The 14,197-nt window shown below is 43.0% G+C and overlaps 2 protein-coding genes across 3 annotated transcripts in view; both read right to left on the bottom strand.

Moving 5' to 3' along the window:
- Positions 1-5,694, bottom strand: part of CPEB4 (cytoplasmic polyadenylation element binding protein 4) — a 43,076-nt gene extending 37,382 nt beyond the window's left edge. The window contains exon 1 of one of the 2 annotated variants that reach the window (XM_035338791.1): positions 2,771-5,694. In XM_035338791.1, coding sequence (XP_035194682.1) covers positions 2,771-3,892 — 1,122 coding nt within the window. In that variant the 5' untranslated portion in view covers positions 3,893-5,694. The remainder of the gene's footprint in view (positions 1-2,770) is intronic. The other variant, XM_035338793.1, reaches the window with a different exon arrangement.
- LOC118173860 (translation initiation factor IF-2-like) lies at positions 5,152-6,446 on the bottom strand. The gene is made up of 2 exons (XM_035338794.1): positions 5,684-6,446; positions 5,152-5,591 (listed from the first exon to the last, which is right to left on the bottom strand). The coding sequence occupies exons 1-2, from the start codon at positions 6,213-6,215 to the stop codon at positions 5,422-5,424; spliced, it is 702 nt and encodes a 233-aa protein (XP_035194685.1). The 5' UTR covers positions 6,216-6,446; the 3' UTR covers positions 5,152-5,421.
- Positions 6,447-14,197: the final 7,751 nt, after the last annotated feature.

The raw sequence follows: 14,197 nt of genomic DNA, 5'->3' as shown, positions 1-14,197 counted from the left end.
CTACAGACGTGCTGCTTCTGAAGTGTTACGAGACCGAATTCCAAATGAAAAATAGTTGTGACAAACACTACAACGTTGTGCATGCAGCTCTCAAATACCAACCAGGCCACCACCAAACTGCAAGATTATCAAGCATCTCAAGGCAGCGTTTTCCTTTTACCTGCGCCGTTTGGAATGCCCATTTCATCTCAAGCGTCCCAGGGCCAGGGGCAGAAGTATGTGAAGTGAGCAGCAGTTCCCATTAGTGGCTCATGGGGACATTATGCAATGTTGTCCTCTCCAAAGAGGAAATTAGCACTTACGCTTGGTTACCCTAAGATTTCCATCAAAACACTGACTTCTGTTTCACCAAGCTTTAGAGTAAAGATAACCTTTGGGGGAGAAAAAAAGTGATCCCCAAACATCTGCAATTACTGGTTTACATCTTGCTTTATAAAGGTACTATTTTTCACTAGACTGCAGCAACACTTGTTAATGATTTAAGCAGCAAAACATAAATATTGAATGAAAGGGATAGTTGTATCAAATTACCCCATTATGTTGCTGCAGCAAAGACAGCTTTCAGTTATTTCCTAAATAGGAATCTAAGAAGATTCCAGTAACAAAATAGCCTTGTCCAGCACATGATTGCATCAAGGAGGATAGTACATGTAACATATACATATATATGCATAAACACAAAAATACAATAAGCAAAACTCCTTATTTCTGCTTTGAGACAAACACATAATCAGCAGAATCAAGAAAAAATAAAAAAATACATCAATGGGCAATTTTACATCATTTGTTGCCAGTGATTCAAAAATCCAGTACACTTTCAAAATACAAAGGACCAAGTAACCAAAGGAGATTAAAAAAAAAAAAAAAAAAAAAAAGTTATAAAAAGCAGTCGTCCAAGATGGCTTCAAAATTAATCAGCATCTTTCTAGGTCTGCAGTGCTGAAGTCCTGTTTTGCTGCCCTGCCCTTTTCTTCACAGAAGTGATAGTAACAGACTGGAAAGCACTTCATTCCAACACTTTCCTTTTCTTGGCATGAAGAAGTGTCAGACTTGGTCTTGACATGTACAGCTTCATCTCAGCGTTTAAGTAAACAGATACCAACATGCCACACACAAATTATTTCTTTACCACGACCAAAATAAGCGTCTGATATTTTATGTTTGGAACACAACCAAAAAGCCAAGGTTGACTCTGTCGATTTCCTGAAATTTCCTTGATATCGGACCAAGCAGGTTTCTATTGGTGCAGGTACATTTGGGCCTTACACACAGCAGCAAGGACATGCTTGATCTCATTCTGTCACTCTGTACATCAGCTACGTGTCAGGGTACAGAATGAATTAAACTGCAAGCCAAGTATTGCTGCAGTGAGGCTGAAAAAAGATTGACTCCAGCTGTGTCCCTTTTTCGGCTGGTTTCAGTGTATAAATTTGGTCTGCTGCACACAGGTTCATTATATTAATTAGAAATCCCGATATTAACATCACTTAACTCTATGTATTGTGAATTTGCATGGGCTCTACCTGATACCGAACCAACTAGCAGCTCTGCAGTAGGAAAAAAAGGTCTCTAATGGCAAGTTAGTGCCAGCAGCTGAAGGCTGCATAGGCTGGCCCTGCAAACCCAACAGAAACTGAAGAGGTTCCTCAGGAGAACTGAACCCTTCCTATGTCCGAACCCACCATGCCATTATTACATATATTTATGTTTCTCTAGGGTGGTTGATAACATGAGACATATTGCACAGTTCTCACCTACTGGTCTCTCAAATTATTTTAAAGTAGGTCACCCTGCTTCTTACACCATGGCTAGAAATACTGCAGGCATTTTGAAATTTTCACTTTTGCCCTCATTTGAAGATGTTTAAAAAAGCCCACTAAATGTCAAAGAATTCTTGGGCTTATGAATTAAGCTTATGAAATTGGGCTTATGAAATTAAAGGACTTCACAAAAGGCATACACACACAAAAAGCAAGTTTTAACTAATGGTCAGGTGAAGAGTTTTAATTTTTACTGCAAGTGAGGTTCAGCAGTATAGAGTTCCTTTCAGATTCCTAAAAAGTTAGCCTAGAAGGAGAGAGTGAAATGTCAGACAAGCTATCTCCTACCAGGCTGAGGGCCTAGGAAAACAGGAGACCACCATCCGACATTCGTCCAGATCTATTTTTGGTTCTGATTTAATGGCCTGTACCCAGAATTTGCTGCCATTGCTACGGAAAGCAAAATGTTTTGATTACCACCATATAAAAAAATCAGTTTCCAAAAAATGCTACAAAAATTCTGTTGCACTACAAGTCCATATGGTACTGCAAAGCAAAATACAATCGCTTCATACTTTCCTCAGATGTGGTATGTTTTCAAATACTTCAGAAGGCCTCAGATCTCTCACACTTCATCAGGCAGCACTTTTTTCCTTATTCCTTTTTGTAGATGTACTTGCTACTTGCAGCTACATTTGTTCTTTGGTTATTTCTTCGTTTGTATAAATATTAAGCTGAAGGAAACTGGCTAATTATAGATGCCTGGTGGGATATAGATATTTATATGACCACTACTATTAAAAAAAAAAAAAAAAAAAAAAAAAAAAAAAAAAATTTAAAACCCCCAGTGTAATTACTATGACATTTCAAGTTAGCCGTGTGGCTTTTTTTAGTCGCAAACACAGAAGTCATACAATCACACCGTGCCTTCAAATCCCCATCCCACCCCCTCTATGGTATTTTAATGCACTCGTGTTACTTTTATTATGGATATAACAGAGAATACTCACCTGAAAAGGGAAAATGTTGTCAGCTCTATTCAGGCTGTCTTCCATCCACGATTTCGGAGCAAAGGTCGAGCTGGGTCGAGCATATTTCTGCAACTGGATATGATTACTTGCAAAATTCTTCTTTAAGGGCGAGATGGAGTTCAGGGGTGTTATCCCTCCGTTCAGTCCCCGGCGGTGGTCTCGACCTTGGGACCCACCCCACCCACCATATCCACCGCCCCCGGGGCTCCACGAAGATGGTGTCGGCGACGGGCTTTGGTAGCTGCTCCATGGAGAAGGCGGCTTGTTTAGATTATTAGCCAAATGAGGCAACTGATTAAAAGCAGCATTTCTATGTGTAAATGGAGGCGGATGAGGGCTTGCAGGAGACCTCCTCTGTTGCTGATGCTGATTGTGATGATGCTGAAAATGGGGGTGATGAGGGTGGTGCTGAGAGAGGGGTCCAATTTGAGGGGAAAAGCTACCACCAAAGCCAGGGCTGACGTGATGTGGAAAATTCTGAAACAGCAGAGCACCATTATTAGCCGAGGCAGTAGGGACCCCTCCCTGGTGAAAAAAACTTGCATCTTCATTGATTATTGTAGAGGAAGAAGGAGCGATAGCTGCAGACCAGTTACTAAAACCAGTCAGAGAAGATGCAGTGGATGTCAAGGGCTGTGTCGAAGTGCCTAGCCCCGAAGCCTCTTGATAATCAAATCCTGTTAACACCGGCGACTCTATTCTTATTTTCTCCTTTCCATTGCCGTTCTCCGAAGAATTATCACCCTGATTTTCTTCAGTTTTAGCTTTCTCAGGTTCAGAGAGCATGCCTGCTTCCTGACTTTGACTAGGGGAAAGCTGCTGTTTTTCTAGGGACTCTTGCTTTTCCTGTTGCTGAGTTTTAGATTTTTCTGACCCCAGAATCTCATCCTGAATATTATGGGCAGCTGGAGCAGGAAAGAGCCAAGCTGACCCAGCACTACTGCCATTGGCAGCTGTGTTATTATTTATAAAAGCAGCAGGGCTGGGGGTTGCATTTTGATGATGGTGTGGAGGCTGCAGATGTGGATGAAATCTGACTGGAAAAGCTGACTTATTTCCAGTGTTGTTTTGCACTAACACTCCAAACCCGTAATCCCCCATTTATTATATTTAGGGTTTGAATCCTCTGTGTAAGAACAAGTCGATGTTTAGTGTTTATCTCTTCCTCTTCTGAGGAGAGATTATTAAGTATCCTGTTTTTAGCTAGATATTCCAGTTTCTCCTTCCACGCTGTTTATTTCAGATTTGGATATAGATTTTTGTTTTTGCAAAAGATAGATTTCTTCAACTATTTAAATGCGTCAATTGGTGCCCGTTTCCCCCCTTCAGCTAGGAGAAAGGGAAAAATAAATCTTTGGTTCACAAAATAAGAGGTTTCCTTTTTCTAAACGAAACGCGCAGCAATGAGAGAAAAAGCTTCTGGGAAATAAAGAGATTCTAACTATCCTGTTTTCTTCCTCCTCAGCAGCCTTGACTCGCCCATAAATGAGTTAAGAGGAAAAAAAAATATACAATGACGTCTGGTCCCCCGACCCCTTGGCAGCAAAAAAATAGATTTAAATCTGGAATAATTTAATACATCTCTATAATCTAATATATATTTGTCCTGTTCAAAAAGAGTCTTTGCTGTGTGTAAGAAAAAAATTTACCTCAGGATTTCAGCATTCAGAGGGGTGAAAAAGAGGCGTGAGTTGCAGAGGAGGCTTTTTACCGAGCTGCTGTGTTTAACCTATTATGTGTAGCAATAATATACACTCCGTGTGTGTGTGCGTGCGCGTGTGGTTGTTTAAAAGGGGTAAGATCTTATCTCAGGAAATTAGTATTCTGTGTGTGTTGGGTGGGGAGTGAGTTGTGCAGGAGAAGGGTGGATTCTTGATGCTGCTCCTTTTGGGCTGGGTTTCTGAGCTCGCCAGACTCGCTTCTTATTTATGATCCAGTATTTGCGTGTCCTTCACATGAGCCCCGGCTGTCCGCGGAGGAAGATTTTCATCTCAGAAATCAGCATTCAGCGATCGGGAAAAGGGAAGGGAGGGGACAGCGAGCTGTGCGGGAGGAAGGGGAAGGCGATTTTCTTGCTCTCTCTCTGCAGCTGGGAGGGTGCTCCTGGTGCCGGGCTTGCCTCCTTCCCCCCGGGTCCGTGGGTTCCCTCCGGGCACGCTGGATGTGCGTGGACGTGGTGATTTTTCCCCCCTCAGGGTCTCCGCATCCAGCCGGGCGGGCAGGGCTGGGTGCAGGCAGGCTGGGCTCGCCAGGCCCCGGCTCGCTGTGGGGTGCCCCCCGCGGTGTCCCCCCACCCTCACGAGTGTCCTGCTGTGGGGGTAGGCAGGGGGGGTAGGTTTTTTTTTTTTTTTTTTTTTTTCTCCTTTTTTTTCTCTTTTACCTCAGGAGAGGAGCAGCCTCCGGCGAGGAGGGGAAGGTGCAGGCGGCGGGGGGCCGGGCTCCTCTCACCCCCATGGAAGGTGTTTAAGCGGCTCTCCCGCAGGTTTCGGGGCAGGGGCTCGGCCGCCGGGTGCCGCGGAGGGGGGAGCCGTGCGGACTAACCGGGGCTCGGGGGCCGGAGGCGGCGGCTCCTCGGAGCAGTCCTTCCCCTGCTGCGCGTCTTCTGGGCTCCAGGCGGGCTTCCTTCCCCCTCATGTAAACCAGCCGGGCGCCGGGCGGGGGGACGCTGCCTCCGGGGGCGGACGGCGACGGCACAAGGGCAGCGCCACACGCACCCACGGCTCCGGGCGGGCGGGAGGAGCTCCAGCAGCCGGCGAGCCTGGCCGCGACTGGTCCTCGGCTGCCGCTCGCCTCGTCGTGCCGCTTATTATGATTTTTTTTTCCTTAACCCCCTTCTCCTCCCCTTTTCTCCTTCCCTTCCCCTCCCTCCCCCCCCCCCAGCCGCTTCCTGCCTCGGTGCCGCAGCCGGTGCCTCCCTCCTCCTCCTCCTCCTCCTTTCTTCTCCTCCTGCTGCTGCCGCTGCTGCCGCCGCCGCTCCCCGCCCGGCCGCCGCCGAGCCCTGTCTCCTCAGGAGCGAGCCGCCGCACGAAATGACAACCAGCTGGAGGAGGCTCCGCGCCACTTCCGCTCCGCCGCCGGGCGCGCCCCCGCCCCGCCCCCGGCCCCGCCTCCCCGCCCCAACCCCGGCCGCCCCGTCCCGCCCCGCCGGCTTCGCGGCGCCATTTTGGGTAAGGGCGCTGCTCCCCCCTCCCTTCACCTCCGCCCACTCCGCGGGTCGAGCAGCCATCTTTGTTGTGGGCACGTTGATCCGGTGGGTGGCGGCGCGGCGGCCATCTTGGGCTGAGCGAGGTTCCCGTCCCCGAGCGGCCATCTTTGTGGAGGGCAGGGTGTCCTCCTTGCTGCAGGGCTGCCGGCGGAGAGGGCCCGGCCAGGCCATGCCGATATCCGCTGACGCTGTTTCCTCCTCTGTTATCATGTCTAACATCTAAGCATTAAATCACATCCGAAATGCTGCCTGTTTTTAACAATTAAGATCTGAGTCCCCTCAACTGAACCTTGCCCTCCCTAAACTGCCCTGCCCTGGGCTGCAGCCTCCAAGCCGTCTCCCAGCGGGAAGGGAAAGGCAGTAAAATAATGTAACAGCACTCAGAGAGCTGCTGCCCTGGAGAAAGTACCACAGAACCTGACTTCCACTTGTTATTTTAGTTTTTGAAACGTGGGAATAGGATACGAAGACAAAGAGTTACGTTAAAAATATGTTTAAAAAAGTGGAGGGGGGGGGGGGTTCCAAGATGGTCATTCTAAAAGTCTGTTTTCAAACTATGTCACATATTGCAAAGGATTTCGCAAGAAAGTTGCATTTTAAAAGAGGCAAAAAACTAATTAGTGAAAGATATGTACAGAAGCAAATAAATATGCAATAAATTGGAGTTATCCCTGAACAAGCTTATATTGAATGTAAATAGATAGCTTTTAAATCTTCGCTGTTCTCACTGAAGGCAAGTGCCTTACAGACAGACAACAACACCGTGCCAGAAGGAAGCCAAAGGAAGACATGTCAGTGTAAGGCAGGGGAGGAGAAGGCATGGCATGGGGCCTTCAGAGAAGCCCCTTTGTCACACTCCTCAATGCTGGGCGGTTCTGGACTGAAAATGCGTATTCATAGAATCACAGAATCATTTAGGTTGGAAAAGACCTTCAAGATCATCAGGTCCACCCATCAACCTGACCTATCGTGTCCCATCACAAAACCACATCCCTGAGTGCCATGGCCACGTCTCTTCAACAGCTTCAGGGACGAGGACCGTACTACTTCCCTAGGCTGCCTTCTGCAGTGCTTGAAAAACCGTTTAGTCTGAAATACCAATTCTGCCTGTATTTTGGTATTAACTAAATAGTCAGTGGTTATTACTTCACCTTGCTTATCAAATCTGTATAAAAGCAGTACAGATTGGTTGTTTCTGCCTGCCAAGAATACATAGTGAAATTCCAGTTTTCAGCTGTGGTTACCATAGGGATAACACCATTCACTGCACATCTGATTGGCTTCTATGGACACAATCGTAGGTCCAAAACTGACATGCACTTGTTTTCTTTAAAATTAATTCTTGCACAGGAATGGAGATTATTCAAGCTCAGCCATCAAAACTTTTGTCTACTACACATCCGTTGTGTAAAATAGTTCACTTCTAGAGATGGGTGCTCTTTTTGCACATCTACAAATTAAAATAGCTAAATGTAGGTATAGCAGTAGAAAAATCAACATAGAATAGAAACAATCCTGAAAATTTTTCATTTACTAGTGGGGTGCTCACTGCTACTTTCTCCAAGACTCCTTCCAACTTGCTCAGTCACCTGCTTGTGAGTTTGGATGGTACAGACATTTTTACCAAACCCAGTACATCTCAAGCACTTTATTAAATTATCTTTTTCCTTTGCAGTCATTTATACCTTGTTTCCACATGTGAAAATGGCCTTCTTTACATATCATGAAAACATCATTATTTGTGAACTTGTAATTACTGGGTTATAAATTCCCCTTGTGTTTACTGTTTGCAACCTGTGTGAGCCCATCTAATATTACGTACTATTTTCTGCTGTACTTTTCTAGTCATACTGTTGTTATTATCATTGTCATCAGGTTGAGACTTAACAAGCACTTCTGTCAAGGAGCTATGAACCTGGCTCCAGCAGTATATTGCTATTACATGAATAGTTTGGGAAAGACTGAGAGGATGGCCTTAATTTCAGGCACACCCTTGCAATGCATTAGGGTAGATGTAGATCAGTTGGAGAGATAGGAGCAGAACTTCCAAAATCTGACTTTAATCACTTTGCTTGACAAACATGGTTTGCTGAAAACATGGGAGGTTTCCTACCAGCTGACATTTTGATGGTATCAGCTGCCAGCAGCATTTGTGTCATTTTATTCAACCTCTTTGATGAAAAAAATGCCAACAAAATGAACAATATAAAGGGATTGCAGTCACCACATTTAGTTGCAAAGAATAAATCGCTAAAGAAAATGAGTAGTGTCTATTAATAACTGCATTTAACAACCTGTGAGAAAGTTGCCACTTTGATGAATTGATGATGTAATGAGAGTCTCAAATAATGCGTCTGAGCTTTTTTTGGAATGCATGAAAACCAAAAGGTCTTTTTTGAATTGCCACATAAGTCTTGCAGAAGCTAATCATCAAGTCAACTACATGATTAGCTTACAAAATTGTCAAACATTTTAAGATTTTTTATTATTAATAGCATTAGAATTTCATTTGCCACCTTCTTTTAGAGGGGAGAGTCTTTCACAGCTGCCTAACTGCAAAACCAAGCTAGTTTCCATGGTGTAACAGAGATATTGTTGTTTTTTGTTATAGACACACTAAAATAGTGGCAAGCATTCCTAAAAACGTCCTTCTTGCTGTACTTCAATATATAGCTAAAACTGTAAGCTGTTGTTTATGTTGTGTTGTGTTTTTTTTTTTTTTTAATCACAAACCATATGCTCAAATTTTGCAGTCAGATTGATCCTTTTTCATGTAGTAGGTGACATACTGATTTTCCTGTAACTTATCGTAGAATCACTTAGGTTAGAAAAGGCCTTCAACATCATCAAGTTCAACCATCAACCTGACCTACTAAGTCCCATCCGTAAACTCTACCACTTCTCTGGGCAGCCTGCTCCAATGCTTGACCACCTTCTTCATGAAGAAATTGTTCCTAAAATCAAATCTAACCCCCCTCTAGCATATCTTGGAACCATTTCCTTGTATTCTACCTTAAAAAAAAAAAAAAGAGACTGACACTCTGCACTAAAACCTCATTTCAGGGAGCTGCAGAGAGCAATGAAGTCTCCCCTCTGCCTCCTCTTCTCCAGAGTAAACAACTCCAGTTCCCCAGCTGCTCCTCATGCAAGCTTTGTTGCTCTTCTCTGCCTAACTTTTGGATGAAACTTTAAACATAAGATCCGTAATTAAACAATAAAAATAAAAATAAAAATCTTGACCATCTAAATAATTTTTTAAAAAAAGAATAAATAAATAAATTTATTGTTAAATTTCCCTTTACCTCAACAATAAAAATGTTTTCAAAAACGTTCTCAATAGGAAGGAAGGGGTAAAGTTTTTCTAGCAGCCATTGCTCATGTACAACTTAAATTCAGTATCCAGATTTACTGCCACATCTACCGAGTAGGCCCCTGCAGTTTGGCTGTCGTGTATCGTACACCTTTCCCTGAAACATACAGGTCTCCACCAAGGATTACATTTCTTTGCCCACTTTTATTCTGACGGTAACACATCACCTGATAAACATTCAATTGGGATTTAGGTCACAGCAAAAACTGAGGATGGCAGAACTGGTGTAGAAAAATCTGTTTGCTCACTTTTAGTCAGAAACAATAACGGTATCTATGGTTTGTCTGGATCTAATGTAGTGCCCATTTGAATTTTCAGCATTATACACTTAATAAATACAGCAAAGTGTAAAAATCATCAGCGCACAACAGAACAACTTTGTCAGCTGGGCCATACAGCCTTGGAACCATCATATGACCCATAACAAGTGGAATCATTAACGATAATTTCATAGAATTAACTCGAAGATAAATTAAATCTGAAAAAGAGGATTCCCCAACAAGAACGCTCTCCGTGGGAGACTCTGGAAGAGCAGATGTGCGGTGTGTGATACACCCCAGTGTTAGCAAATCAGGGCTCTATTGAGCTGAGAGAAATGAGTTGCAGAGCTTAGAAGGAACTCCTTATGGAAAACGCCTTGCCAGCAAAGCTCTTCTTCTTTTTTTTTTTCTTTCTTTTTTCTTTTTTTTTTTAAATCAAAGGAGTGTCAACTCTTATGCATCTGCTGATTGCAGCTGTCATGGTGTCATCTGGAAAGAAAGGTGAACCCGCAGTGACTCAACATGCAAACTTTTTACGTTCACACTGCACACACTGCCCCTTACAGAAACATCAGGCTGAGGCACCTATTTAACACTGCTGGTGGGGAAACAGAATCCAAATCTCGCTGATGTAAATTTAAAGTCATCTTTTACATTAAAAAAGGAGCAGAAAGAGAAAGAATCCCTTTTCTAGAAACAGAATTATCAACTGGATCTTGTGCAGCAAAAGCTGTAGCAAGGCCTGATGTTTTCTTGAATGCCAAAAGCCCTCTCAGGATGTCCCAATCTCCAGTTCTGTATTAATATACATTGGCCTGTCTTGTCCATACAACACTACATCACAGGGACAATTTACTAAATTAAATCAAAAGTCAAAATTAACACTACACTTACAGAATAAGGACTTTAGGATGAGTGCACTGTGCTGTAATAAAATGTAGAGGAGTCATTTATGGTATTATTAGTCACGCAGGTGTTCCTCCACATTACCTTAGGTCTGATATATCACACAAGACACAGAACTTGCTCATGTTTAAGGGTAATAAAGATAACCAACAGACCCAAAAGGCTGCATCAATATTTTATCCTCAACAATCACTCCAGAAAGGCTAAGCTAAAAACTCCAAGCAAGCTGTCAGTAGCTAATATTAGCCTGCACATAAAGAAAAATTTTATTTCAGGGCAATTTTCAGAGACTGAGGAAAGTGTTCTCTAGGCCTCAGAGAAAATCCAACTGCTCATTTTTGTGCTGATGCAGCTGCAACTGCTGTTTGCTAGATCATATCTCAGCTTGGTCACTGCAATATCAAAGTATGATTTTATAAACCCAGAAAACCATTTAAGTCTTGTGTAAAACACATTATACATGCTAATGGCTTCATTTGGCTAAACTGGCTTTGTCATATTTCTGCATCTGGATGAAGGTACCATATATACTACTGATATACCCTCATACATTAAGCAACCCCTTAATGGCATACATTGCCTTGGAGTCTTTATTCTTTATGAAGAAAATCCTTATCACTGCCCAGAGAACTATTTTGTGTGCGGTAATTATGTAATATTAATGAACAATATTATGTACAACTGTACTTTCCAGCCCTATTCTTTGTATGGAATGTACTTTAGAATGACCTGACTCTGCAAAAATGCCTCTAGCCTCCACGACTCATGTAAAATACAATAAATACATAAATAATTTAAAAGAGGAAATAGTGTTGTGACAGCAGTGGTGTTCTTATTGCTGTACTTCAGCATCTGGTGATGTGGCCTTTGAAAATTCTTTTTCTTTCTTTCTTTCTTTTTTTTTTTTTTTTCACTTGAGAACACCACTCCCTTAAGCTGGACAAAGAGTTTGCTACAGGAAGAGAGGTTTACAATGCAAATCTGAAAGCTAATTTTCTTTCTGAAATTGTAGGAGGAAAAAAAGGAGACAAGGAAGGTATCCGTCTGCCCACTGCGGGCTTTTGCAGAGCACTTCGATATCATGGTACTAAAATGGAATTTCTGAAGCTGAAAGTTCCTAAATGTTAATCACAACTGCATCCCGGCATTGAGCCCAGGTGGAAGCAAGAGGCAGACACCTCTCTGGTGCCCGGTCTGCACGCTGAGGGCTGCCCCAAGCCCGTTTCAAGACCAGCTGGTGTGTCACAACCACCACCGGCCTGCAGGCAGGGCCCTGGGCACAGCCGGGGTGCCCTTTGCCAAATTTATGGGAGTGGAAGAGGTGTCTGGTGGCAGGAGCAGAGCAGGAGCTTTACTGGGAAAGGAGCTGCTCCTATGAAGGAGACTTAGCTTCTAATCTCTTTGTTGTGTTTCTTTTCTTTTGTTTTTCACTTCTAAAGTAAAATAACAGGCTACTTAATTCCTATTAATAAAGGAGGAATGCATTAGGGTAGTTGCAAGGGCCAATTAGTCAGGGCTTACACAGTGCGCTGGTGCTGAGTATAATTTTTACAGCAACTCGGTGACACCTTCATTTCTCAAAATAAGATTTCATAGCCTATTCATTTACAAAGTGGGCTAGTGCCTTTGGGTATTTGGGAAGGGCAAAAAGACAAATTGAAAAGCACCAAATCATTTAATTTCAAAGTGCATTAAGCACACACTTTCCAATTTTCTGACTAAAATGTTCATCAGCTTTTTCCAAAGAGGTTTGTATTCAGGGCACAGAAATAGTTTGTGGATTTCTGATTCCTGAAATACTTAACAATGCTATTCAGGGAAAAAAAAAGAAAAAAGAAGTGTCTTTTTGTCCTAAAAAGCAGAGATTCACGTGTGAAGTGGTAATGATCGCAAGTGACAGCTTAAGGATAAAAATAGCACTAATAATACAAATGGTAACTAATCAAACACTTTCAAAAACAGAGTTTTCCCCCATTTCTGAAAAGTGGGGACTATTGTAATAAAAAGAGTAAGGAAAACAATTTTAAGAGTCCAAGCGGAATGACCCAAATGCGAGGGGCCTCTTTTCCCCCTGGAGTCACCGCACGCCGCAAGGCAGCCCCGCAGGACCCAGCCCGGCTGCCCAGCTCACTGGCTGAGATCTGGAGTCTCCAGGCTGCAGCTCCATTATTACAAAGGAGAGCAGTGGTAATCTGCTCCATTTTAAGCAAATTAAGTGCAGCTCTTTGGCTCCTGGCACATTCCCAATGCAGCTCTGAGATGAGCATAATTCAACAAAATCCATAAAATTCAGAGTCTAAGGCCGCTACTGTTCCCCCTTCCCTGTCCCCTCACAGATGGAGTCCTCTGCCAGGGTACTTCACAGGGGAGAGACAGATTCTGCATGTATCTAATGAATGCTGGTGCTGTGTGCGAGGGCGATGAGTTAAGAGGAGAGTTTCAGTCTCACCTTTGAGTTCTCTACCTTATGGGTTTCATCTTATATTCTCCTGGCAAGGGAGGGGGAACGTTGCATATGCAGTGTTCCCCTCCTTCTGCCTTGCAGGGGAAAAAGGGTGTGTTTCCACCGACAGCAGAATGAACTCATGCTTTCCAGTCTTTCCCCATGTTAGGAAATAGGTCCTGTCTCATTACTGGTGACAGCACATATTGGTAGGTCATAGAGCAAAGGGAGAGCCTTGCGTAGAACAGCTGGGGCCCAGAGCCAGAAATCTCATTAAAGTAAGCTGCTGCTATTTCCAGCCTGTAATAGAGCTTTGGAGCTTGATTATATTCAGTGAAAGCAGGTCATTACAAACACAGAGCTTTTTGCATATTATCTAAATTGAAATAATAATATGTTCTCCCCTTTCATGTGCTATATTGATAAATCCCAACTTATGAATGAAACATGTTGATTAGTTAGTTAAAAATAATTAGATCCATATTATGCCTTCAAGTTTAAGGCTTGATTAGTGCAAACAAATAACTTTTCTTGATAATAAGTCATTTACAGATTATGCTTTTAAATGGAGCACCCAGGCATAAAAATAATCTGCAGCAATAAATTGTGTTATTTATTCTCTCTTTCTTTGCACTTTGACTTGAAATATCACAGCACTTTCAGAACTTGATAGACAGAATATCTATATGCAGATTCTGATCTCAACAGCAGCTACCACCATCCAGCTCTGGTGTTATTTGATTGAGACAGCGGTGTAGCAGATAAAAATGTGACCCATAACTGTTCTTTGATTCAATCTTTCTAGCCCTGTAGTCCCAAAAGAACAACAGATATTGCTTACAGTGACTGAGGATATTGCTCTGCTTAGCTTTTTGTTATTTAACTTGCATTTAAATACTCTGATATTTACATCAGATCTGAGCTAATGAGTGGTTGGTGGTGGTTTCAGCACTAAGTAACATTTTCAGTTCTTTGGAAGGAAAACAAAACCCTGCAGGAACATTACTTTTCTAGTCATCAGATCACTGAGGCCAAGAGGATTTAGTAATGTCCATAAAGCTTAAGTGCTGTCCTGAATAAGAACATTTTTCTGAACCAGAGCTTTGGGCAGCCATAAGGACAAAGTCTTTTTTTTAGCTCCCCAAGACTTCTGACACTGGCAAAAGGTGGGCCGATAAACTTGTACGGGAGACATCCAGTAAAGAAAGGCTGTATGTTGATA

Source organism: Oxyura jamaicensis, chromosome 13, assembly GCF_011077185.1.
Source record: "Oxyura jamaicensis isolate SHBP4307 breed ruddy duck chromosome 13, BPBGC_Ojam_1.0, whole genome shotgun sequence".
NCBI lineage: Eukaryota > Metazoa > Chordata > Aves > Anseriformes > Anatidae > Oxyura > Oxyura jamaicensis.
This window is presented reverse-complemented; position numbering and strand designations above follow the sequence as displayed.